The following is a 26139-nucleotide window of genomic DNA, read 5'->3' as shown; positions in this document are numbered from 1 at the left end:
TGATATACATATAAATTTCATGTATTTTGTAAAATTTATTTGTTTTATCTAAATGCAAGGACAAAATTTGTTGGTTACTTGAGAAACCAAAGCAACAAATCAAATTTTTAATTCTAATACACAAAAAACTAAAAGTGAAAAATCAAAAATGTAAGGCAGAGCATTTCCTAACTCCTACCCATAGTCAACGGTCAAGATTAAATTAAAACTCTAATCCAAAGGTCAGAAACTCTCAGTTGTCTTCTTGTGTTATATGAATCGATAAGATCAAGAATTGAAGATCAAGAGTTGTTTGGTTGTCTCTGATTTTCCCAAACCAAAAAGAAAATAAAACCCCCATTTTCATCTCCCACTCTCTAACTCACCAAACACAGCCTAGAGAGAGAGAGAGAGGCTTAAGCTGAACCTGAACAGCAATGGCTTCCACAACTGCATCTCTAACTCTATCCCAAGCCCTTCTGACCAGAGCCATTTCTCACCAATCCTCCGATCACCGCCTCTCTCTACCCTCCACTCCGTCGCTCTCCTCTTTCACCGGACTCAAGTCCACACGCGCCGCCGTCTCCGGTCGCCGACGATTCCCAGCTCGGAAAATCCAAACCGTTGTGAAATCCTCTGCTGTTGAGACTGTTGATGTCACTACTGAGACTTCTTTGGTTGATAAATCTGTTAATACAATCAGATTTCTTGCTATTGATGCTGTTGAAAAGGCGAATTCGGGTCATCCGGGTTTGCCCATGGGCTGTGCGCCCGTGGGTCATATCTTGTATGATGAAATTATGAGATATAACCCGAAGAATCCGTACTGGTTCAACCGTGATCGGTTTGTTTTGTCTGCTGGTCATGGTTGTATGTTGCAGTATGCTCTGCTTCACCTTGCTGGTTATGATAGTGTCAAGGTTTGCTTATTTTAGCTGCCAATCTTAATTTTTGTAATGGATCTGCTTTTTGTTTAGACTGTAATTATATTGTAGTTGATCAAGATATGATGCGGGTTCGGAATTTATGGAAAAATTGGATCGAAAAATATAGAAGTGTGCGAATTAGGCCATTTCTAAGTCTAGCAGTTATATATGTTAAGTAGAAAATTTTCAAGTTTATTGAATTGTTTTTCTTTGGTGTTCATATAATTGAATAGGAGGAAGATTTGAAGCAATTCCGTCAATGGGAAAGCAGAACCCCGGGACATCCCGAGAATTTCGAGACTCCTGGTGTTGAAGTTACAACTGGTTAGATTTTGACTTAATTTTGAAGTTAGTCTGTGAAATTAAGAACATTATTATTTAGGTTGATAATTGTTTATTCTTTATAGGTCCTCTTGGACAGGGTATTGCCAATGCGGTTGGTTTGGCTCTTGCCGAGAAGCACTTGGCAGCTCGCTACAACAAACCAGACAGTGAAATCGTCGATCACTACACGTAAATTTCTTCCGGTTATGTTCTTGTTAGGTGTAAGTTTGTCTTACCATGGTCTTTTATGGATTTTGTTTGTTTGTTCTGTTCTGCAGATATTGTATCTTAGGAGATGGTTGTCAGATGGAGGGTATTGCAAATGAAGCTTGTTCGCTTGCTGGACATTGGGGTCTAGGAAAGCTTATAGCTTTCTATGATGACAACCACATTTCCATTGATGGTGACACCGCGATTGCATTCACTGAGAGCGTTGACAAACGTTTTGAGGGTCTAGGATGGCATGTTATCTGGGTAAAGAATGGAAACACTGGCTATGATGAAATTCGTGCTGCCATTAAGGAGGCCAAGACAGTGACGGACAAACCCACTTTGATCAAGGTTAGATAGTTCCCTTCTTATTGTCCACTTGAAGTTGTTAATACTAATCAATCAGTACAATATTCATCGTAGACTCCATCAGAATAATAATGCTATATGTTTGAAGTTGCAGTCATTTAGTATTTTACTATTTTAGTCGGTTCCTGATGAGCTATTGTTTTTCTTTCCAGTTCACTACAACCATAGGTTATGGATCTCCAAACAAGGCAAACTCATATAGTGTTCATGGGAGTGCATTGGGTGCCAAAGAAGTCGAAGCTACTAGAAAGAACCTTGGATGGCCTTACGAGCCTTTCTTTGTTCCCGAGGATGTTAAGAGGTAAGAAATTTAAAATAGCTTTTTGTTTGTTTCATTCTACCAAGTTTGATTTGATATTTGATCAATTTCTGGCTTTTTCCTTAGTCACTGGAGTCGCCATGTTCCAGAGGGTGCTTCTTTGGAAGCTGAATGGAATGCAAAGTTTGCAGAGTATGAAAAGAAGTACACAGAGGAAGCTGCAGAATTGAAATCTATAATCAATGGTGAACTGCCTGCCGGATGGGAAAATGCACTTCCAGTAAGTAGATCTATACTATTGTTCTTGATTTAATCGTCTTAATTTGTGTATTTTGATATTTATTTCGTGAGCATTATGGCATTTGGTAACCATGATAAGCAATTTTGATTCCTAAATATAAATCTACTCTAGCAGACAGTTGCAAGCTAAAGCTGTCGTAAATTTGGCATGATCGGCTTTCTATTTGTCCGACCTGCCATTTTTGCAGACTGATGACTGTATATTGCAATTGGAATTTCAATCTAGATGATTTTTAACTTTGGTAATTTTCCAGAGATACACTCCTGAGATCCCAGCAGAAGCTACAAGAAACTTGTCTCAGACAAACTTAAATGCTCTTGCACCAGTGCTCCCTGGTCTTCTTGGTGGCAGTGCAGATCTTGCTTCTTCAAACATGACCTTGTTGAAAATGTTTGGGGACTTCCAGAAGGATACCCCTGAAGAACGAAATGTTAGATTTGGTGTCAGGGAACACGGAATGGGAGCCATCTGCAACGGTATTGCACTTCACAGCCCTGGCTTGATCCCATACTGCGCTACCTTCTTTGTTTTCACTGACTACATGAGGGGTGCTATAAGGATTTCTGCCTTGTCGGAGGCTGGAGTTATCTATATTATGACACACGACTCAATTGGTCTCGGTGAAGATGGACCAACCCATCAACCAATCGAGCACCTGGCAAGCTTCCGTGCAATGCCTAACATTTTGATGCTCCGTCCAGCCGATGGAAATGAAACTGCCGGTGCCTACAAGGTAGCTGTCCTCAACAGGAAGAGACCCTCTATCCTTGCTTTATCTAGACAAAAGCTGGCCCAGCTTCCTGGAACCTCCATCGAGGGAGTCGAAAAGGGTGGATATATCATTTCCGATAATTCATCAGGAAACAAGCCCGATGTCATTTTGATCGGAACTGGTTCTGAGTTGGAAATTGCTGCCCAGGCTGCCGACAAACTCAGGAAGGAGGGCAAGGCTGTTAGAGTTGTGTCATTTGTGTCATGGGAGCTTTATGATGAGCAATCAGATGCCTACAAGGAAAGCGTATTGCCCGCAGCTGTCACCGCTAGGGTTAGCATTGAAGCTGGATCTACATTTGGATGGGCGAAGATTGTCGGAAGCAAAGGCAAAGCTATTGGAATTGACCGATTCGGCGCTAGTGCACCAGCTGGCAAGATATACAAGGAGTTCGGAATTACACCAGAGGGTGTCATTGCTGCAGCCAAAGAAGTTATGTAGGCTGTTATATGAAATTGTTCGATTTGGGATCTGAGTTAGAGAATACAACGGAAAAAACCCGACTCCTATTCCATCACGACTTGATCTGTTTGTTTTAATAAAAGAAAATCAAGATTTTCTTCTCGAATAGCGCAACATAGCTAAGAAAACAAAAAAGGAGAGTTGGATTATAAACTCTTTGAGAGCTATCTTGAGTTTTGTAATTTGCTATGGTTCTACTTGTAGTGAGGTTGACAATTATTTATTACTGCGTTTTTAGTTCATCCACAATCATAAGCAAAAGCACTGATATGCTCTTGAACTTTTATCATCAGATCACAAAATTATTTTTTATTTAAAAAGTATTTAAATCTTTAAATTTTTTAAGTAACCACGATCACTTTCACGATTTATTAAAGGTGATTATTTTGCTTTTTATGATTAATATTGATCTTTAAGAAAAAATGACTTTTGGATTATCCATCGGCCAGGCTTGGAGGGGCCTACTAAATTGTGGATATGGAACGTCTTTTAGTGGATATGAAACGTTTCTGTGGTAAAGTTGGAGGTCCATCCAATTGCAAGCCCCCACCTATCCATATCCTGTTACGACAGCCACCAAAAATTTATATCTAACTGATGATATTTGGTTGATGACTCTTGTATTTGATGGAGACTTCAACCAATTTTGGCATATCTCAGCATATTCTTCCTTTGTTTTGGTTTTGTGCTGAAGATTTTTTTAACTCTAAGTTAACATTTCTCTATGCAAACCAAAATTATATTCATGTAAGGATCATGTTTCTTTTTTATAAACAATTCTTTTGTATCCAGACGAATATTGATTGCCAATAGTGGGTTTGAGTTGGTCCTAAATTCAATAAAAGATCATATAATTTGACATAAAAAGAACCATATAAGATTAATCACATAACTTTAAAAAACCACTATAAAGTAGTATTTTAACTCGTTTTACTATTTTCTTTTTTTTTTTAACTCGTTTTACTATATGAGATGACATAAAATATTAAAGTATCATATGAAAACTGGAGTTGGGATGACAGAAAATTATTAGACAATTTAGAGTTGAGGGAATATAACAAGACAAAATGTTATAAGTAGAGTGTTTTTCTTTTAATTGATAAAAATTTGTTATAATTGATCTTTTGTATTAAATTTAGGCTTAAGGTCTGAAAAACTACCGACCTTTTAAAAAAAATTCAATTGCACTCTCACCTTATAATTTTTTCAATAACACCCTATTTCATATTTTTGGCTTTCAATAGCACCCTGACCTTGTAAAACAGTCAATTTTACCCTATTTTGTATTTTTGACTTTCAATAGCACCATAAATCATCAAATTAAACTCATTTATTGAGGATTTATTTGAAAAAAAATTAAGTTAAAGACTTGTTTAAAAGTGCTATTGAAAGCCAAAAATATAAAATAGGGTGCTATTGAAAAAATTATAAGGTGAGAATTCTATTAAATTTTTTTTGAAAGGTCGGTAGTTTTTCAGACCTTAAGCCTTAAATTTAGGAAGCAAAACAAACTTTTGTGTTTTATTCCTAAATTAACCGATAACCGATGAACCCATTACCGTAATTGAGGGCCATTTTCAGTCATGGCTTGGCTACCAATACCATACTATGGATGGGGCTCATTGACTGGTATGGTTAGCTTACCAAACCCCAAGGAAAAGAGGCCAAGAGAATAATATTAAAGAGACATAATAAATTAAAGATTTAAATGCATCAAAAATTACCAATTTTTAAATATTTTTAATATTTAATTTTTTACAATTAAGACCATGTTTATCTTTTCTTTGAAAAATATGTCATTTTATATCTAAAACGGTGCCGTTTTACATCTAAAATGGTGTCGGTATTTTTAATTGCAAATTTTGAAAATTCATATACTTTTTTACCAAAATTAAAATATTATATTAAATATTAAAAATACGCAAAAGTTGATGGTCTTTTTGTATATTTAAGTCTAAAATGAAAAGTGCATTTTCTTCAAATTTAATTCGGTTTGGATTAAAATTAGGATAAAAAAAATATAATATAAATTCACTAAAAGTATTATTCATTTCTTAAGTCAACTAGTTTCTTACTCCCTTCGTCCCAAATTGATAGGCAGTTTAGAACAAACACAAGTATTAAGGAATTTAGCAAATCTATGTAAAATGAGTAATTTTATAAAAACATACCACACTTTCCCTTATTTAATGCAGTGTTGACTTTACCTTTTAGTGGTGTTTGCTCTCTTTTTAATGTAATATAGTATAATTAATGAAGGTATTCATGTCATTTTATCATTTTAACAATAAATGACTGCCTATAATTTGGGACAAAGAAACTTAGAATAGTGCCTATCAATTTGGGACGGAGGGAGTATTAATTAGACTTCTCTCTCTAAAGTTTTTCTCTTCCTTCTCCCAAAAAAAACTCTCAACTTCTTCATTTATTTAAGGGTGAAAGAAGATGATTTTTCCGGCTAGCCGGAAAATCATCTTCTCTCCGCCTATGATACTTATTATTATAGATCTACTATTGCTTTCAATAAATTTTTGTTAAAATTTTAGTTTTAGTTTGAATTTTTATTTTGTCCATCTTTGAAGAAATAATAAGGTCTTTTATATCCTCATTTGTTTATATTTTTTAGATTCACAAGAACATTTAGTGTTTGTTTGAGCTTTAAATCCAAATTCTTGTAGATCTAAAAAAATGGTGAGGTTGTGGATCTATCTCTTTAGGATATAAATGAAGATAAAAATCGGAAATAGTAGGCTTCAACGGATCAAGCGGATCGACGGGCAAATCGGAAAGAGGAATCATCTAACACCCGCTCAACGAATCGTTGTGTTTAAGTTTCGGGACTTAAGTTTAAATTTTTCCTATTTTTTCGATTTTTTATAACTTGTATTTGAATTGTTGCTTATCATTTATTATCTCAAAATTAGAAAGATCATATATATAACTTTTATTATATGACTTTTACTTGTTATAATTTAATCTTCATCAATGATTCTAACTTTGGAAAAAAAAACTAGTTTCTTATTCTCTTCTCATTAGTTTTTAAGAACATAGAATATGTTTATTATTTAAATAATGAATATATGTGTGTAATGTAATTAGCAATAAATTAAAATACAAAAACACCAAGTATGATGAGAAATAAATAAATTAACTATTTAAACATATATAAAAAATAAAACTTTTGAAACAATTTAATACTTCATAAAAAAATTAAATTTATTAACAAAGTACTAGAGACGATTATTTTATTTAATATCGGCTTAATACATTATTTGACCCCTAAACTATACACTTTTATTCTCTGAGACTCTTAAACTAATTTGATATTCTATTGGACCTCTTAACTTTATTTTTTGTTCTATTTAACCCGTCAACTGCAACTTTTTTGCCGATCTGACCTTTTTCCTCCAGCGTGGCAAAAGCGCGTTTTTTCAAACGCTTTGAAGCGCGTGAAGGATAATTAAAATACATAAATTGTTCTATTGAACCCCCGAACTATACTATTTTGTTCTATTTGACCCCTTAACTTATTTTATTTTTCTATTGCACCTTCAAACTTTTAATTTTTACCCATTTAACCTTCTCGAAAATACAATTATTTAATTCTTATCCATTTAATCTTCTAGAAAAATAAAAAAAACATTGAAATTTAGTCAAATAATTACATAATATAAATTTTTATACATGTAAATATTTGTTTACATTTCAATAATGATAAATGAAGTTTTTCTGTTTTTAACGATATTATAAAATATATAAATTTACTATACTGTGATTATATTAAAAAAAACTAATTTTTTTTAAAAAATTATACATTTTAGTGTGTTTCACGAATTTCCAATTTTAAAAATTTTAATTACACCAGCTTTTAATTTTTTGCAATTTCAAACTTTTCAAATCAATTCTGAATTTTTTAAATTTGTGTTAAAATTGGAAAACACGCTAAATTTCATGATTTTTAAAGTCTTAAATGATTTTTTCAAATAATATGTAAAGTACATCACTTTTTATTTTAAATTAAAAAAAATATTTAGACTTAATATATTTTTTGACCCCTAAACCTTACCTTTTTATTCCCTATGACCTCTAAACTATTTTAGTGTTCCATTGGACCTCTTAACTATTTTTTTTATTCTATTTAACCCCATGTCAGGAAAGCCATGTCAGCAATTTTATCCACGTCATCGTGCGTGGTGTGCACATTCCGAATGAGGGGTTAAATAGAACAAAAAATATAGTTAAGAGGCCCAAAAGAACACGAAATTAGTTTAGAGGTCGCAGAGAATAAAATGGTATAGTTTTGGGGTCAAATGATGTATTAAGCCATTTAATATCCGTATTGTGATAAAAAGATAGATTTTTTATGCAAATAAGGTTGTAAGTGAATTGAATGGAGCTAAATTTTGAGGTGTTCATTTTCAGCTCGTTGCACAAATAAAGTGTTTATGTTCAGTTCATGTTTGGTTTATTATAAATTTTTAAAGTGTTCATGTTCAATTCGTTTTCATTTCGAACACAAATTCGTTCGTTTAGCAGTTAAACGAATAAACACGAACATAAACTGTGAAACAAACAAACACGTGTTTTTTTTTTTGCAAAATTGCATAGCTTTGTTAAAATTATACAGTTTTAATAAATTTAATAACATCTTATATTTAATTTAAGGCAAAAGGTACAAAAAACCCTAATAGTTTTCATAAAAATATAAATGAGCTCTTTCACTTTTTTGGGATATAATTAAGCATTTTTTGTTTTCAAATAGAACAAATAACCCCTTTCATTCAGTATCATTAGAAACACTCGCTAATAGCTGACATGTCTCTCATAATCATATAGGAAAAGAGTTCAAAAATAATTTTAATGTTTAAAATATTTACCGAAAATTTGAGGGGGCAAGTGTCCCAAAAGTAAAGTAAAAGGGTTTATTTGTTTGATTTTGAAACAACAAGGGTTTAATTGTTCAATTTTAAAAACACGAGGTCTTAATTGTGCCCAATAAAATAAAAGGGCTGATATGTACTATTGAAAAAAAGTCGAGGTTTTTTTTATATTTTATGCCTTAATTTAACTATAAGCTAGTTTGTAAACACTTAACGAGTCTGTTGACGAACTCTTAATCGAACTTATATACAACTTCAATTATGAACAATTAAACAAGTTCATATCTGAACTGTTCATTAAGATAAATCAACTGAAAAACAATATGTCCATATTTGGTTTATTTCATTAAATAGACATTAAATTAAATTCAAACTCGACTTATTTAGAATACAAACGAACACAAATCGAATTTCAATCAAGCCGAATGTTGAACTGCTCGTAATCAGCTCAGTTCGTTTACAACTCTGTTTACAGATCAGAATATACAAATATATTTTTGAAATATAAAAAGAATTCTCCTTTCAAGTTCAACCTCTTTTTCTTTTTCCTTTTCTCATTTAAACCCAAAACATTCTCCCAAATTTCATTTCCATTTATCTAAATCAATGCAAGAGGTGGTTGTTTTAAAAGTTAAAACTAAACTCACCTACTCAATGGCCCCTAAATAGACAGTAAACCTACCTCTAGGCAGATGTAGAACAAATGCTGACCTGGCAAGAAACAATTGGAGATACCATTGAACTCTATACAACCGACTGCACACTATACCACCCCTAACTCCTCACCGGGGTTTGGTAGTGAGTGGGACTACCTCCTCTTCTTCTCATATTCTCACCAACCCACTCTCTCTTCAAACCCAACAATAACTCAAAAACAACCCCCAAAATCAACTTTATTTTGCAATTAAACCCCTATAATTACAAAATAAGACCCTAATTGTAAAATTAAACACATTATCAAGCACCTTTTGAAGATTCACCATCTTTTTCAAACAACGGCAACCCAACTTGAAGTTGGTTGGTGAAAAAAAAAACTACATTACATTTCGCCTAAATTCATCAACATAAACACTCACCAATCGAAGAAAGAAAATTCGTTTTATTTTCTCGGTATCCAAACAGATTTAAAAATGGCGCAAGTCACCAAAATAGCCACCGGAATTCAAAACTCTTACACTTTTCCAAATTTCTCAAAACCCCAAGTACCCAAATCATCAGTTTCAATTAGATCACAGAATAATAATAAAAATTTCTCTTCTTTTTCTCTGGGTTTAAAGCAATTGAAAACTCAAAGAAAAAATGTTTTTAAAATTTCAGCTTCAGTCGCCACCAAAGAGAAGCCGTCAACGGCGCCGGAAATTGTATTGCAACCCATTCAAGAAATATCGGGTACGGTTACATTACCCGGTTCCAAATCACTTTCTAATCGGATTCTTCTGCTCGCTGCTCTCTCTGAGGTATATATATATAAATGGGAAGTTTAATTTTTTTTTTCAGTTGCTTATAATGTTGTAGTTTGGTTTCTAGAGATAATTAATGAGCTGTTGAATTAGTGTAAAGAATTTTGAAATTTTAGGATTCAGTTTAGTGTAATTTTTTTTTGAAATTTTAAGGTTTTATGCTTTAATTGTTGTACTGGTACACTGCAATGTGTGATATGTTTTGAAGTTATGGTTATTGGGCGGTATCATAGTGATAGGTTGCTGTTTTGTTTTGTTATTTAGGGTACAACTGTGGTTGATAACTTGTTGAATAGTGAGGATGTTCATTACATGCTTGGTGCAATGAAAACACTAGGGCTGCAAGTGGAGCATAATAGTGAGCTGAAACGAGCTACTGTTGAAGGTTGTGGCGGTTCTTTTCCGGTGGGTAATGGGTCGAACGGTGATGTTGAACTTTTTCTCGGGAATGCTGGAACGGCTATGCGTCCGTTGACTGCTGCAGTAACTGCAGCTGGTGGAAATTCAAGGTCTCTCTCATCTTACTCTTTGTACCACCCCATTCTCTTGGTCTATAACGATTCAATGTTGGGGGAATTCAACTTTACCTTGCTAAGTTAATTGATGAGATCGTTGCAACTCATTTCCCGTTTTATGTGATATTTGATTTATATATGCTCTGAACAGTTATCATCAGGTCTGTTTACCTGTATATCTCTCTTTTGCCTATTTGAGCCATGAACATATAGCACAAATAGCCTTTCCCACCCCTTGACACTTGCATCTCAGGTCTCTTGCTGAAATATTATGGAAATGGCTTTATCAAACTTGTGATTATGTATGTTATTCACTATGGCACTATTGGAATAAGTGTAAGAATGTGGATTTCCCACTAGAAAAAAACTCAATACCGAAAATTCTTTGGTGTGTGAGATATTCCGATGTGTTTCCTTTCGTCAAGTTTATTTCTTAAATCAATGTCCCGTTGCTGTGCTATTGAGCTCTCTTGTTTCATTTTCTTTTTTCTCTTATTTGTTTTCTTGGAATTGACTATTTGATGTAATTCAGCTACATACTTGATGGCGTGCCACGAATGCGAGAGAGACCAATTGGGGATTTGGTGGCTGGTCTTCAGCAGCTTGGTGCAGATGTTAATTGTTCTTCTACAAACTGCCCACCTGTTCGTGTTAATGGAAAAGGAGGCCTTCCTGGTGGAAAGGTCTGATATATCATCTTTTATGTTAATGTTTTGTTATATCCTCTTCTCTTGCAGTATTTATTTTGGCTATAAATTGGTAAGAGCTTAAAATTCCGTGTCAGCTTGCAATGAACTTGAAAACCCGTTTAGATACAGTATGTGTGCGTGTGACTGAAATTCACTGCTGATTATGTCTATATGGAAGAACTAGAATCAGAATTAGAAAATCATTGTTGATTGGATTATTACTGATGGTTTGAAAATCTCTCAGAAAGTCTCCCCCCCAATATACGTTATCTTTCTTAATTAAGCTAGATGAATATGCTAATTTTTATTAAAAAAGCTTGTTGAATATGCTTTTTCCTTAACTTTTTTACTTTAATTTAGCAATTTATCTATGAAAAAATTTAAGTTTCAAATATTTTTCAAGTTGATCAATTCTATCTGTCTACTAAAGGCATCGTCCAGGTTCTGCAGTTGTATTTTTGATTTCATCTTGAGACTTGAAACTTGAATCTAGAACCTTTCCTTTCTGTACAGCAATTAACTTCTTACACTCTTAACTATATCTAATTTCCTGCTTCTTTTCGTGTGATATCTTCATCTTCATGAAAATTGTTAACCGTAATTTTTTTATTCCTGTCTTTATTTTCAGGTTAAGCTTTCTGGATCAATCAGTAGTCAATACTTGACTGCTTTGCTCATGGCAGCTCCTTTGGCTCTAGGAGACGTGGAAATTGAGATTATTGATAAATTGATATCCATTCCTTATGTTGAGATGACTTTGAAGTTAATGGAACGTTATGGAGTCTTTGTAGAACATAGTGCTAGCTGGGATCGTTTCTTCATTCGAGGAGGTCAAAAGTACAAGTAGGTATCTTTGTTAAAGTAGATTTGCTAATTTGCAAACTGTAATTCACTGAAAGTAACAGCCTAAATAATTATTATCACTAGGTCACCTGGAAATTCTTATGTCGAGGGTGATGCTTCTAGTGCTAGTTATTTCCTTGCTGGTGCAGCAATCACTGGTGGAACTATCACTGTTGAAGGTTGTGGGACGAGCAGTTTGCAGGTATTTCGCTCTTTAGAATTTTTTGGACTTCCTATTTCTTCCTTTATTTTCGAAGTAATACTTATGTGCCCGCTCATTGGATAAATTGTTTTAAGATGTTCAAAGAAGTCTAAATTTTAGCAACATATTCAGGAGGTGTTCTCCTGTAATTCTTCATAATACCCGAGTTGCAGGAAATTCTGAATAATATTTGCATAATCTATTTTTGAGCTGATTTTTGTATGCATTTACACTTACTAAACTTACTCTAATTCTTGTTTTATGATAATTATGAAAATCAAGGGAGATGTGAAGTTTGCTGAGGTTCTTGAGAAAATGGGAGCTAAAGTTACTTGGACAGAGAACAGTGTTACTGTCACCGGACCACCCCGCAATTCACCTACTCAAAAACACTTGCATGCTATTGATGTGAACATGAACAAAATGCCAGATGTTGCTATGACACTGGCTGTGGTTGCGCTTTTTGCCGATGGCCCCACTGCCATTAGAGATGGTATGGCCTGGTCCTCTTCTTTATTGCTATGAGCTGGTAAATGCTGTTTAGTGGATTATGAATCATTGTGTTCAATTTTAAGGCAATTCTCTTGAATTTCGTATTTGCAGTGGCAAGTTGGCGGGTGAAGGAAACGGAACGGATGATCGCCGTTTGCACAGAACTTCGAAAGGTTAAGATTTACCATTTCTCATTCATCTGAATTCTTGAGAATTTAATTCAAAAAATAAAATAACGAGAAAGTAAAATTTCGGTTACATGTTTCAGTTGGGAGCAACGGTTGAGGAAGGACCAGATTACTGCGTAATCACTCCGCCTGAGAAACTAAACGTGACAGAGATCGACACTTACGATGATCACAGAATGGCCATGGCATTCTCGCTCGCTGCCTGTGGAGATGTTCCGGTCACAATTAAGGATCCCGGTTGCACACGGAAAACTTTCCCCGACTATTTCGAAGTTCTCCAGAGGTTCACAAAGCAATAAACCTCAGTCTGAAGCCGGCAGTTAATATAAGAGGTTCATGATACACTGATAGTGCAGAAGCATCCGTATGTTATTCTTTTTCCCCATAGATCACATGTAATCTTAGATAAATTGTGCAAGCGAGTTAAAATTTGTATTCGGCTGTTTACCTTTTCTTTTGAACCAATGTTTTTTTCGACAATTTGTACACGAACGGATTCAACTTATGTATCAACTAAGGCAGCTTCTTCTGTATTAGATTGTGGTTTGTTTTATTCGAGCTTAAGACGGTGGAAAATTATCACCAATGCCTCCATTCCTTTCAGAGTGTTCGTTCGGTTCAAAATCATAATTATGCGAGTTAAAATTTAGTATGGTTTCGACTTTTGACACAAATGGTTATGTGATTTTTTTTATATCATTCTGGTACTCTTCAGTTTATTTTGCTAGCATAAAAGATCCAAATAATTGAACATCGTTAACAGAATATGATGTAGAGACTAAGGAGTAGGAAAATGAACTTTCCCCTTTAAAATATTTCAAACCGAATTGAGCTGGTTGGGTTGGATTTTTTTAGTTTGATTTGGTTTGCATCAAAACTGATCTGAACCGAAATGCTGAATTTTCATATAATATCAAATTGAGTCGAACTAAATTGGCTGGTTCTGTTTGACTGTTTTATTCGGTTGTTGGTTTTTGCACACACCTAATTCCTCATGGGGGGGTGGTTTGGTTTGGTTTACTTTTCGGAGCACTGGTTTACAGGTTGGGATGGGTCTATATTACAGGGTGTCTCCTGAACCTAAACCTGGGTATTCATGTGATAGCCCATTCGCCAAGGAACCTTCAAAGAAAGTGTATATATTAATATTAGTGAAATAATATTAATTGAGGAGGCATGGAACATGATGTTGCTTTTCTATCTAAAACATCAAACTATTAAGACGTGTAAAAATACATGTATATTTTTTAACTCATCTCACATGGGATGGTGGTTGAAGTTTGGCTGTACATATTTATTTTCTTTGCTTTTCCTTCAATATATAAAATAATCATGGTTAGTAGAAATATAGTAAGAAATGAGATGGCTTTTACGGTTTGATAAAAGGAAATGTTATTTCTACTTCATATCGTTTTACATTTCACTAGTGTCAAAACGGATTAGCGGGTGTGTTCGTGTCGATCTATTTTGTTTACTCGATTAGAATTAACACTAACACGATCCATTTAGTAATCGTATTGATATAATACAAAAATTAAACAAATTATGTGTGTCAACCTGTTTAATTTGATGGATCGATTTTGAATCATGATAACACTAACACGATATGTTTAACTTATTATTTAAATGGATCAAATATAATATGGTAACACTAAATGTTTAATTTATTTAAATTAGTCGAATATAGATTATAGTAACAACATTTGATTTTGGTTAAAAATATTTTGAGTAAAAGGATCGTTAATGTTCTTGGATTTATAAATAGGATTCATATAAGTCACTATTTGTCTATTTTGATAATTTGATTCATAACTCTCTAAAATAAGACCATTTGCATTCACTCCTTTAATTTCATAATGTATAAAAAGAAATCTTAAAAATGTTAAACAATGTTTAACACCTTTGATTGTTTTATTTAATATCTTATTTCAATTCTCAATATATTTATGTTTTATATTTTAGCGGTTCTATTTCACATGCTATGAAAATATAGAAATGAATGTGATTAGTTTTATTTTAAAGAGTTATAGATAGATCAATTTCGACCTATATAAACCCGTTCTATAAGTTCAAGCAGTGGCGGCGAATCTACTTTAAGGATAGGATAGACTGTCAGACTCTACTCCTGGCAGTCATTTGAAATTTTTAAGAAGAAAGATAAAATTTATATTGGACTCATAGTTAGAAAAAAATTAAGTTCGAACTGCCGGAAGATTAAAAGTGGGCTAGAGTTTAAATCTTTGGCATTACTCTTGTTGACACATTTATGGTCATATTGAGCTTTCAAAAGGAAGTAAACAGAGATTTTGGGTCGTGATTTTACAATAATCTCACCATTTGTGCGCACCCACACCACATGGTGCTTGCGTTTGCTAACATAAATTGCAATCTAAGATACCAAATTAGGACTTATTGGAAAGGTGTTTTTGCCTTCATTTTAAGTATCCAAATTTGTCTCTCTCACTTCAAATCTTGACCGACTCTCTCTTTTAAATACACCAAGTTTGGTTAGTCAAGATCATGCCCAAAAGCTAAATTATTGATTCTACTATTAGAATATTTTCACAAATGATACTTAAAACGTTTTTCTCTATTTTAGTAGGATGCCTAAACTTCATTTCTTCATATAATATATTGAAAATATAGTTTTATAACAGAAAATTATATTTCGTTACTAAACTTTTATGTCCTTCAAAATAAATTTGCGTTATAATCGATAATGACATTAACATTTATCCGACGGGTAAAATCACTATATCCCTCTCAATGACGAAATAAATCTTTCTCTAAGTTTTTTTTATCTCTTTTAACCTAAGCAAATGAGAGAGATTTTTTTTATTATTTAAAAAAATAAAATGGTTTTATGTACTGGGTAAACTTATATGTCACCGGGATGTAAATCTTGACGGAAGATGCTTTACTAGTCACTTTGTCCCGAATTGATAGGTCATCTTATTATTTTTGGTATTATTACAAATTATATGTCACCTTATATATTTGATAAATAAATAAAAAATTAATTTTTTATTATCCCTTATAAATATGGATAGTTATCATCAAATAAATTAATTATTTCATATTTCAATACAAAATATACCAATAAAAAAGTTAAGATATTTTTTATATATATAATTGGGGAGGGGGGGCGCTTGTGGGAGGAATTGAACCCACGACCTAACTGTTTAGTGTCTGGTGCTTATACAATTTGAGTTATAGTTTATTGGTTAAGTTAACTCTTTAAAATTGAAAAGATAGATACAAAATTAATTTAAAAAAAAAATAATCATATGTTGTTTAATTTGTATGTTTGCATTATAAAATGGAAGTAATATTATAGCATGAATGGTATAAATATAAAGACCCATCCTGATTATTAAATTATGCAAAAGTGGGCAAGGAACAATCAAATACCAAAGACACAAAAAAAATCACTTGTAATTGCCAAACCCTATTACATACAAAACTTAAATTAACAATTCACATTTATATATTCAATTATGATTAGTCTAGACTTAATTCTTCTTCCCTAGCTTTTCTATATCCTCAATTTAGCTAAGAGAGCTAGAGAATGGTGGCTCATAAGATCTAGCTACTATGGTTTAAGCTAAAGTGCTACTAGTACCTAATTTTAACCCTAATTAAGACCTAATCATAAAAATCAAAAATAATGAGATCTTTTTTTTGTAATTCTCAATCCCCATAAAAGCTATCACACCTTTCAATGGTGTAAAAGTTAGAAACCCCTCATAAATAGCCTCAAAACACCATAACCCTCCATCTCAAACAAATTTAGCCCTTTCAAGATACAATACTCCATACAATTTCACCTCCTGAAAATTCCAAACTTAGTCACTACTCTCTCTAAATAAAGAAAATTCCATTTCATCCTTTAAAAAAGGAAAGGTATATATGAATCTTGATGCCCCAAGATTCAAGGCCTTCCAGCCAATCAAATTCAAGTCTTCAACAGAAAGAAAATAGATAGAAAACAGAACTTAAGAAGACTACTAACATCAAATGCAAAATTTAATTTTCCTATTAGCACTAATTACCAAAATTTAATCAAAAGATATTAATTAATGATTGATGTAAGCTATTTTTGTGCTTAGTCAAATTCTTTGACTCTTCTTGATCCCACATTTACCCAATTTCTTTTAAAAAACACTTCCTTTCTACACCCTCCATTGCTAAACTCAACCTTAATCACAATTTGCATAACAAAATCAAGAACTAAATAAGAAAATTAACCCAAAAACAGAAAAATCTACCAACCCTTCTTTCCAAGAAACTAGAAAGAAAAAAAAAACACTCACACAAAGAGAAAAGATTCCAAATTTTTTCTTTTTCTTTTCTTATCACCCACACCCTTTACAACAAGCTAAATAGAAAGAAAACTAAAGAAAAAAAAAAACCAAACCCATCTCATCTTATCATCATCTTCATTCTTCAACCCACATTCAATTGGAAAGGAAAAAAAACCCCAAATTCAAATTCAAATCCAATTCCAAAACCCTAATCTTGTGTTTTTCTCCTGCAAAATCAAGAAACTTCGTTAAAAAAGGAGCTACATTTTGTACAAGAAAATGTCCCAGATGAAGCAAATGTCTCATCTTGACCATATCCCATCAACACCAGGCAAATTCAAGATGGAAAAAGCTCCATACCCATACAACAGAATCGTCAGATGGCATTCTTCGTTGGCTAAACTTACATTTTGGTCCTTCGTTTTTCTTGGTTTGATTTTCCTCTTCTTTTATCGATCCCCATCGTCTTCCTCCTCCTCTTCACCCTTCACCAACCCACTCCCGTCGGATCCATCCCGCCGCTCTCTCCGGGCATCATGGGGCGGGTCAGCCTGGGAGAAACGGGTCAGGTCATCCGCAAGAGTCCGTTCAAGAAATGGGATTACAGTACTTGTAACCGGAGCAGCTGGGTTCGTCGGGACTCATGTTTCCTCCGCTTTAAAACGCCGCGGCGACGGCGTTTTGGGTCTTGATAATTTCAACGATTATTACGACCCGTCTCTGAAACGTGCCCGTCAAGCCCTTCTTGAACGGAGCGGGATTTTCATTGTTGAAGGTGATATAAACGACTCTGCTTTGTTAAAGAAATTATTTGAAGTTGTGCCGTTTACTCATATTATGCACTTAGCTGCTCAAGCTGGCGTTAGGTATGCAATGGAAAACCCTAGCTCTTATGTTCATAGTAATATTGCTGGTCTTGTTAGTTTACTAGAAGTCTGTAAGAATGCTAATCCACAGCCTGCAATTGTCTGGGCTTCGTCTAGTTCGGTTTACGGACTTAATACTAAGGTACCCTTCTCTGAAAAAGATAGAACTGATCAGCCTGCTAGTTTATATGCTGCTACTAAGAAAGCTGGTGAGGAGATTGCTCATACTTATAACCACATTTACGGTCTTTCGCTTACTGGGTTGAGATTCTTCACGGTTTACGGTCCTTGGGGTAGGCCGGATATGGCGTATTTCTTTTTCACTAAGGATATTTTGAAAGGGAAGAATATACAGATTTTTGAAGCGGCGAATCACGGGACGGTTGCTCGGGATTTTACGTATATTGATGATATTGTTAAGGGCTGTTTAGGTGCTTTAGATACTGCTGAGAAGAGTACTGGGAGTGGAGGGAAGAAGAAGGGGCCGGCTCAGTTGCGGGTTTTCAATTTGGGGAATACGTCTCCGGTTCCTGTTTCGGATCTTGTGAGGATTTTGGAAAGGCTTTTGAAGGTTAAGGCGAAGAAGAATGTTATGAAGTTGCCGAGAAATGGGGATGTTCCGTTTACTCATGCGAATATTAGTTCTGCGCAGAGGGAACTCGGGTATAAACCTACTACTGATTTGCAGACGGGGTTGAAGAAGTTTGTTCGGTGGTATGTTAGCTACTATCACGTAGGAGGGAAAAAGGCGGATGCACGATGAATTTGATTCTTTCAATTGTGTGGTAAAAACATTTCTTGTTCATTATGATTCTTGTGATTGTTTTTGTTAACATTTCTATGATGGTTCATTGCCCAATTTATTGTCTTTTCCCTATATGCTATATAAGGAGAGGTACCTCTATGTCCTATGTTGAAGGAGAGTGGATATTATTTCCCTAAGCTGTATCAAAAGAACAACAATAGCTTAATTTTTCTTCTATTTTTGAAATATGTAATTGTTGTAGTTTCGGCGCTGTAGAATTCGTTACTGGTAGAGCATATGCTGATTGTTGGACATGTATCATTTATGTGCAACTTCAATAAAATCGTACACGTTCATTTGACATTTCTCCTACTTGATGAACAATTATGTATCTATTCACATTTGCTAATCTGGGGGATTAAATTCTTTGTTTCATGTTCTATTTACCAGTCAATTTCTTTTTAAAATGCCGGCAAGTTTTAACTATCTGTTGAAGCATACTGCTATTAATTACTCCAAGATTGTTCGTTGAATCTCTCTGCAATACTAAATTTTGGTTTGTGTTCCTTTGAAGACCTACCTTCTGTAAGTTTACATTCCTAAGTTATATGGTCGGGACTTAGGTTAGCGAATAGAATGAACTTGTGGATTGTAAAGCATCTCACTGCAGTATAACTCTGCATACTGATGCAATTAGGTGTTCCTGGGGTTAAAATTTCTTGCGGCTTTTTACATTTGGATTACCATCGTTTTATTCTTTTTATTTTGGTAATCCAACTTTCATTTTCTCATAACGGAAGGTTACTATCATAACTTCAATCAATAATTGCTTATGGCCCTAAATTAACCTCCCGCTATCGAGCAAATGGAAATTGGGTTTTTAATATAAAAAATGAGATGATGTTAACCGAAATGTAAAAAAACCTATAATTCAGTAATCACAATTTTTTTTAACATTGTCTTCTTCTATTTATTTCTAGTGTTCCAACAAACAAACAGGGTTGCATTTTTAATCCATGTATGCTGAATACTGAAAATATTGCTAGCAATTAATTTTCTCACTTTTTTCGTAATATTGGAGGTCAAGTCATACACTAATATCTTGATGTTTGTGAATCTTTCTTCTCTTTATGAGACAACAAGAATCACAAGTCTTTTCTGAGCATCAACTACAATCCTCATGAGTCCTGAGTTTAGTCTAGGTTATATAATTCTGACAGTTGGTAGCAAAATTGATTTTCTTGTGAAGAGATGTAGTTGAATTTACAAGATGCCAACAAGAAGTGTGTCAAGCTTTATATTGCCCTCGTAGCAACGAGAAAATCAAGCGCAAAAGGCAGTCCTTTTTACGGAAGTTAATCAGATATTTGTGGGCGTCTACATATTATGTTCAGAGAGACCGAATTAAACAGGTAATTTAGCTAGGTTGATACAATGGACCTTGTAAACAAAACTGCAAGAGAATAGGCACACAAGTATTGTAGTTCAAAAATCATACTTAGTTCTTCCGCTCAGAAGAATAAGACACAGCATATCAGAAATATCAGAAGAAGAGTTGAAGAAGTTCCATGACTCGAGCATTAATCGTTTCCTTGATCCCTTAAAATGCACCACCTTCACATCCAATGGCATTCCGTGAAACTGGCCCGCCCCTTCAGGAGGTGTCCAATTATATGTTGCGCATGGTAAAAAGAGCACCGATGCTCCATTGATTTCTTGTACAAAAGCCTCTGCTTTGCCAAATCTCTGCGAGTTAAAACCAGGGTGCGATCTTATAACCCAGGCAAGAGCTAACTGGTCTCCAAGCATTCGAGAAGCATTGATGTACTTAGAAGAGTAAACTTTTAGAACATCTTGAAGAAAATTCTTTGCCCTGCATCCAATTTAATAACCCAGTTTCAAATACATTAGCCATCTCTTTTTCTAGCAGCCAATAACTCGGAGAAAATGCAAGCAACAACAATGGAAAGTTCTCTCAAGTTCTATATCAAAAGGATGACAAATAAGAACCCGCACCCACCAAAAAGGAAGAATTCAGTTAAATCCTACACCAAGTAACCCAAATGATTGTGCAAGACAAACCGAGATTAGAGTCTCAAGAATCTTGGCAGGGCAAGTAACAAGAAATAGTCCAACCAAAGTCTGTAATACATTAAATCATAAGTAAACAACGACACTAGAGAGAGCAAATTACAAACCTCAAAATTGACTCGGGCGTTCCCCTCACTGCAATGAACCCAGAATTTAAAGGTTGATCTTTGTTGTTCCGGAAGGTAAGGGTCAGATCAAAATTTGGATATCTTTGAAAAATGTGCCCTAGGTCATCAACCACAGCTATATCTGAGTCGGTAAAGATGTAATGACTTGATTTCCCCGGGTTGTGAGCAAGCTCCTTAAGCTTTGTATTTAGAAAAGTCTGCATTAACAGCATAGAAATTAAGAAATTATAACACATCCTCAACACTATATCAGCAGTATGCAGACTTATGAAAGGAGACAAAACAAAGCACTGCAATAACGTTCCTGTAGGACTTGTTGCTTGATAGGAAGGCAACATAGCATACAACTTTGTGCGGGAAAAAAAGTAGGTGGTCTATGAATGATGCCATAAGGAATTGACCAACGAATCAAAAACAGAAATGTTCTACCTATTTGGCAATGCGATGAGCTCTTACAATGTAAGATCTGATTCTTTGAAGCATCAGCTTTTCACGCGAGTATTCACCCTCAATGGGATACAGAGTGACCTTTTCTCTCTGCAGTGAGATATCAGATGCTGGATCGGTTAGAATGATAACATTGCTCCGAGGCATTGTCACCTGAAATGATAAATTCATAAGTATGATGTGTTGCAACAATTACTTAAATTGCATAGAACTGCAAGAAAAGAGGTGCAATCTTTGGATAATAGGCCATAATCTAACTGAGGCATTGTCACCTGAAATGATAAATTCATAAGTATGATAGTGTTGCAACAATTACTTAAATTGCATAAAACTGCAAGAAAAGAGGTGCAATCTTTGGATAATAGGCCATAATCTAACTGGGGATATCAAAAGTAACATAACTTTCATAGGCTAACAACAAAAGGTGATGTGGTGATAATACTAAGACTGTGATGGAAGAAATTACCTGAATGAAATTAATGAATATATTCAAAATGGCCATTGACCTCTCTGTCTTGCTATATGAAACATTCCCAACAGAAACCGAACTTGACGATCTGCTATCAGCATGAGAATCTAATGAAGTATTGTAAATGGTAAAAACAGTAACAAAGGCAACGTTGTCTCCAGTACTGGAAGAAGTTGGATAAAGGGTCTTGTTAAGAGCTTTGGTGCCTGAAGAACACAATTAATTAAATGTACATTAAGCAAAACATTGACAGCCAAGAAGATTATAATTTCTACGAAAAACAAGTATGGAAATGGAAAGATAAGAAAACCTTGGCATTGTAACCGATTAAGCAAGCCTTGGCCAGCAGCAGGACCAAGAATCAGATGGTCAGACTTTTTATTTCCTTTCTTCGAAGGACCTTGTACAACTGAGTTTGAATGCAATTCGAGAACTGACGATAGTTTATTACAACAATATTTTAACTTCAGATATCCAGTAATATAAAACATTATTACCAAGAAATAACAAAAAAAGCGTTAAAATAGAGAGGACAACTAAATTACCAGAGAAGAGGTGGAATAAGATGAGCAACATAAAGAAACAAAGAATAAAACGACGCCATCCACTGCACGATCTCATTCTTAATCTCAATTCAAATCTCCTCAAAGTTTCATTACCCTTGCAAATCTTCGCAATTCAAACGAAAATGAAGAAAATAAAATAATGCAGTAGATTTAAACCCTAACTATGAATTCAGATTATAGCAGAATTGAGCTAAACAAGATTTAAACAGGAAAAAAAAAAACGAGTGACGAGAAGAAATGGAGTAAGCAACGGGCTGCGCAAAATCGGTGTTAATGGCGGTGGCGGCAAAGACAGCCGAGTTCGAGATCTAATCGTGATAACGGCATTATGGACGTAACGATATAGATTAGTAGCAAATTTGTCATTTGGGGAGTATGTGTATATTATTATGAGTAATATACATTTTTATTGTTTATGGACTATTAAAAATATTTAGGCTAATTTTAAAGCAATTAATTAGTTCCTTCATCTAAAAAAATAAATAGAAATTAAATAATAAGTGACTAGGCCCTCCAGGTGCATTTCTGAGATCTTGGTTTCGAGTATTAGATCAGTCAAATAAGGCTGATTTAACATAATAAATATCTAACGAATATTAAAAAAAATGATAATTACTGAAATAGTTAATATTAATGTTCCAATTTAACAATTCAAAACTAAAATAGCATATTATTCATTTTTTAAACGCTTAAATAATAAATTTATTTATTTATATGGAATGGAGGAAACATATATATTTTAAATATATATAATTTTGCTTTTTTTATGTGATTTTAATATTTCAAAGAAGAAAGAACAAAAATCTTGATGACCACACCCAATTGGTTCTTTATTTAACTAAATTAAGTTATATACTGGGAAAACTCCTATGCAGTGAAAACTGAAAAATGCAAGTTCTGCTCAGGAAATTTCTAATAAGTTAAGACTATATCCCACTATTTCTGGGTTAGGAGTTTGCTAAAAATAACTTAAAACATGAAACACATGCTTCAAAATTTCCTTCATTTCCCTCAAAACAGACTGTACGAAGGATGAAAGAAATAAAGAAGTTCTTAAAAAATACATCATAAGCCTATTATCTTTGAAACGGTATCGGTCGCCTATCCGGCCATGATTCGATCTTTTCAATATATTTTATGGGCACAACACCATCAAAACCTTCTGTCAATATCACTCTATTATCTGATATGTAAAGCTTCATTCCATCTGAACACAACAGCCAAGCAAAAAATTAAAAGAACATCAGTTTTCATCTTTGAATCTTTTAATGTGAAAATGAAACATAGATGTATTCAAAATGTATAAATCCTGGTGTGCTTAGGGGTAAGAAGAAGTAAGGGTACCTTCGAGAGCCTTTTTCACATCGAGATATATTAAAACATTAACATCCCGCCTCATACCTTCGTACAAGAAAATAGAGTCAATTTTCTGAACTCATCTACACCATTTAACATCTAAATAATTCATTAAGTAAAAATCTTGGATTCCAAAATAATCATGAGAACAGCTGACAAAATATGACATTAAGTGGTTAGGGCCTGTTCTGGTTGGTTGTACACAGAGATATGAAAGGCGCGCCTCAGGCAAGAAGCGCCAGCCAGATCGCCTCACCTGCTGAGAGGCGGGCAAGTGCTATGAGGTCAATAAATGTGCCTTATATCAGGTGATTGCTCAAAAGTTATCGAAGTGTACGAGTTTTAAGGAAAAACATCCACAGCAGTTCGGCAAAATATCTTTGTTGTATAAGGGCATGAATGGTAACGGAGTAATAGAGACCTAACACTAGCAGTAAAGAAGTCTTACCGCTAATTACTTCACCATCAGATGGCAATCCACCTGCGAAGTGAACATGCAATCTTTGCATGCGCTTTAAGCCAAATTCCAATATGGATTCCAAATTCTTCTTATAGGTTCCATGTACACAGACTACAAAAAATGCACAAAAGCCTTAACGAATGAAAAAAAAAAAGTACAACAGGATAGAACTACAATATTGTTGAGTTTTTGTTTATACCTAAAACTTCATCAGCCAAAACAATTGGTTTCAGTAAACCCTCGGATTCAACTGTCTGCACATTCATTAGACACACAATTACTTCCATTCTTGGGGTGAGGAAAATGTGGAATGTTATACAATGATAGAAGATTTCACCACTATAGTAACAAAAATAAATATCACCTTTATTGTGTGACCTTGGTTTGCACGTATCAAAAGCTCTCCATTTTCATCCAGGAGGCCGAATCGCTGCTTATTATCCCTTCTAACAGCCTGGAATTTAAAACACACAAAAATATAGTTCTATTGAAACCAGATAAGAAAACTAAAGGCAACCGCGATGCACTCAATTTTGTGGTTTACAGTTGGCCTTCTCCAATTAGTCCTAACTATTGCTAGCATAGACATCATCAAGTAAATACAGAGCATTGTGTACATACTCAAGCATTCCCTAAAGCATTGATATAAGAAGTTGGGAAAGTGAAAAGTCTAGTGAACCAACCTCCTTAATATCATCAACTGTGTGTGATTTTAATGGAATATTGGCAAATGTCTTCATATTCAACTTCAGTAAATCTTGAACTTTGACATACCCATCACTTCTCATATTCAAATTTAACTCCGAAGCCATATGACGCAGAATGCGAGTCCTGAAAAAGTAAAGAAAATAGCATTATAATCATTTTGTTCAAAGAATAAAAAAACAAACAAGAGTAATTATACTGATGCTTACAAGAGCCTCCCAAGAGCATCAATTTTATCCTTGCTGCCGCCGCCTCTTCCTCCACCACGCCCCTTTGATCGCTCCCCATCAGTTCTCATATCCACACTTCTATTACTGAAATGAACAAACAAAATGAGGAATAATTGATAGTATAAAACAAATGAGGGTAAAATCCAAAACCAAAAAAAGGCACCTTTTAGAGTGAGGAAACGACGAGCTGCTGCTCATGTTCTTTGCCCCGTCTTTAAACCGGGAAAAAGGAGACGCAGCCTGGCTTTTACGACTGATAGTAAGCGTAGTAGGTGCGAAATAGAAGTAGAAGCTGCTTAGAAGTCGAGTCCTACAGCAGCTCCAACAAGCCCACATATTACGGTACAGATGTAAACAGACTATAGTATGAGTTGATCAACAAAATCAACACTACCTGCAGAATTTATATTGTTTTTCTAAAGATGGAACAATGAATACCTTAAAGGAAGGGAAAAAAACAGCCTTAATATATTTAAATTTTTTATAACTGGATAAGGAGAGTTCCTGTGGGGGTGAATCAGATTGCTGTCAAACAAACCATAGTTAAACAGCCTTAATATTTATCAATTTCTCAGCCTACATTCTAATTTCAACCAGTTTTAGTTTACCTTTATCACAATTTTTCAGTTAAAATTATGGTTTAAAAAGTTCAAAGCATAATTTGGCAGCTAACTTAGCCATATCCGTCTAGAAAAAGAAAATCAAATGAAATAAATTACAGTGATGCACGAAAAATAAAAGGAAGCAAAAAATACCTTTAAAAATGCTTCGTACAGCTTAGTCTCTGTTCATACGGAATTATACTTGTAGTACTCCAGTTCCATTTTTGCTTTATAAATTTGGGCCGTCGTTTTGTCTATTGTCATGGGCTTTCCAGCTGAACAAAATGATGGAAACGACA

The 26139-nt window shown here is 34.2% G+C and overlaps 5 protein-coding genes across 8 annotated transcripts; 3 read left to right on the top strand and 2 right to left on the bottom strand.

Moving 5' to 3' along the window:
* The first annotated feature begins 309 nt into the window (after nucleotides 1-309).
* Nucleotides 310-3844, top strand: LOC126686561 (transketolase, chloroplastic). The gene is made up of 7 exons (XM_050380675.2): nucleotides 310-899; nucleotides 1139-1229; nucleotides 1313-1418; nucleotides 1508-1790; nucleotides 1961-2109; nucleotides 2194-2347; nucleotides 2622-3844. Exons 1-7 carry the CDS (start codon nucleotides 417-419, stop codon nucleotides 3579-3581), a joined length of 2226 nt encoding a protein of 741 aa, XP_050236632.1. The 5' UTR covers nucleotides 310-416; the 3' UTR covers nucleotides 3582-3844.
* Nucleotides 3845-9318: 5474 nt separating this feature from the next.
* Nucleotides 9319-13457, top strand: LOC126686565 (3-phosphoshikimate 1-carboxyvinyltransferase 2). The gene is made up of 8 exons (XM_050380680.2): nucleotides 9319-9939; nucleotides 10207-10451; nucleotides 10990-11140; nucleotides 11775-11989; nucleotides 12074-12191; nucleotides 12474-12684; nucleotides 12795-12856; nucleotides 12952-13457. The coding sequence occupies exons 1-8, from the start codon at nucleotides 9613-9615 to the stop codon at nucleotides 13168-13170; spliced, it is 1548 nt and encodes a 515-aa protein (XP_050236637.1). The 5' UTR covers nucleotides 9319-9612; the 3' UTR covers nucleotides 13171-13457.
* Nucleotides 13458-17053: 3596 nt separating this feature from the next.
* LOC126686570 (UDP-glucuronate 4-epimerase 3) lies at nucleotides 17054-19149 on the top strand. Its single transcript, XM_050380686.2, has one exon. It carries the CDS (start codon nucleotides 17455-17457, stop codon nucleotides 18802-18804), a length of 1350 nt encoding a protein of 449 aa, XP_050236643.1. The 5' UTR covers nucleotides 17054-17454; the 3' UTR covers nucleotides 18805-19149.
* A 908-nt stretch (nucleotides 19150-20057) lies between these two features.
* Nucleotides 20058-22875, bottom strand: LOC126686573 (uncharacterized). 2 transcript variants are annotated; one of them, XM_050380691.2, is made up of 6 exons: nucleotides 22467-22875; nucleotides 22232-22330; nucleotides 21919-22127; nucleotides 21462-21605; nucleotides 20985-21202; nucleotides 20058-20659 (listed from the first exon to the last, which is right to left on the bottom strand). In XM_050380691.2, the coding sequence occupies exons 1-6, from the start codon at nucleotides 22540-22542 to the stop codon at nucleotides 20272-20274; spliced, it is 1134 nt and encodes a 377-aa protein (XP_050236648.1). In that variant the 5' UTR covers nucleotides 22543-22875; the 3' UTR covers nucleotides 20058-20271. The 2 variants fall into 2 exon arrangements, with proteins under 2 accessions (XP_050236648.1, XP_050236647.1); XM_050380690.2 differs by having other exon boundaries at nucleotides 22232-22354; nucleotides 22467-22873.
* A 521-nt stretch (nucleotides 22876-23396) lies between these two features.
* Nucleotides 23397-26091, bottom strand: LOC126686575 (uncharacterized). 3 transcript variants are annotated; one of them, XM_050380696.1, is made up of 9 exons: nucleotides 25994-26091; nucleotides 25402-25548; nucleotides 25218-25322; nucleotides 24987-25134; nucleotides 24668-24757; nucleotides 24503-24557; nucleotides 24292-24414; nucleotides 23832-23888; nucleotides 23397-23694 (listed from the first exon to the last, which is right to left on the bottom strand). In XM_050380696.1, the coding sequence occupies exons 2-9, from the start codon at nucleotides 25434-25436 to the stop codon at nucleotides 23564-23566; spliced, it is 744 nt and encodes a 247-aa protein (XP_050236653.1). In that variant the 5' UTR covers nucleotides 25437-25548; nucleotides 25994-26091; the 3' UTR covers nucleotides 23397-23563. The 3 variants fall into 3 exon arrangements, with proteins under 3 accessions (XP_050236653.1, XP_050236652.1, XP_050236651.1); XM_050380695.2 differs by having other exon boundaries at nucleotides 25402-25632; nucleotides 25994-26069; XM_050380694.2 differs by lacking the exon at nucleotides 25994-26091 and having other exon boundaries at nucleotides 25402-25980.
* Nucleotides 26092-26139: the final 48 nt, after the last annotated feature.

Source organism: Mercurialis annua, linkage group LG6 (assembly GCF_937616625.2).
Source record: "Mercurialis annua linkage group LG6, ddMerAnnu1.2, whole genome shotgun sequence".
Lineage (NCBI taxonomy): Eukaryota > Viridiplantae > Streptophyta > Magnoliopsida > Malpighiales > Euphorbiaceae > Mercurialis > Mercurialis annua.
Note: the sequence above shows the minus strand (reverse complement) of the source record. Positions and strands in the feature narration are given on the sequence as shown.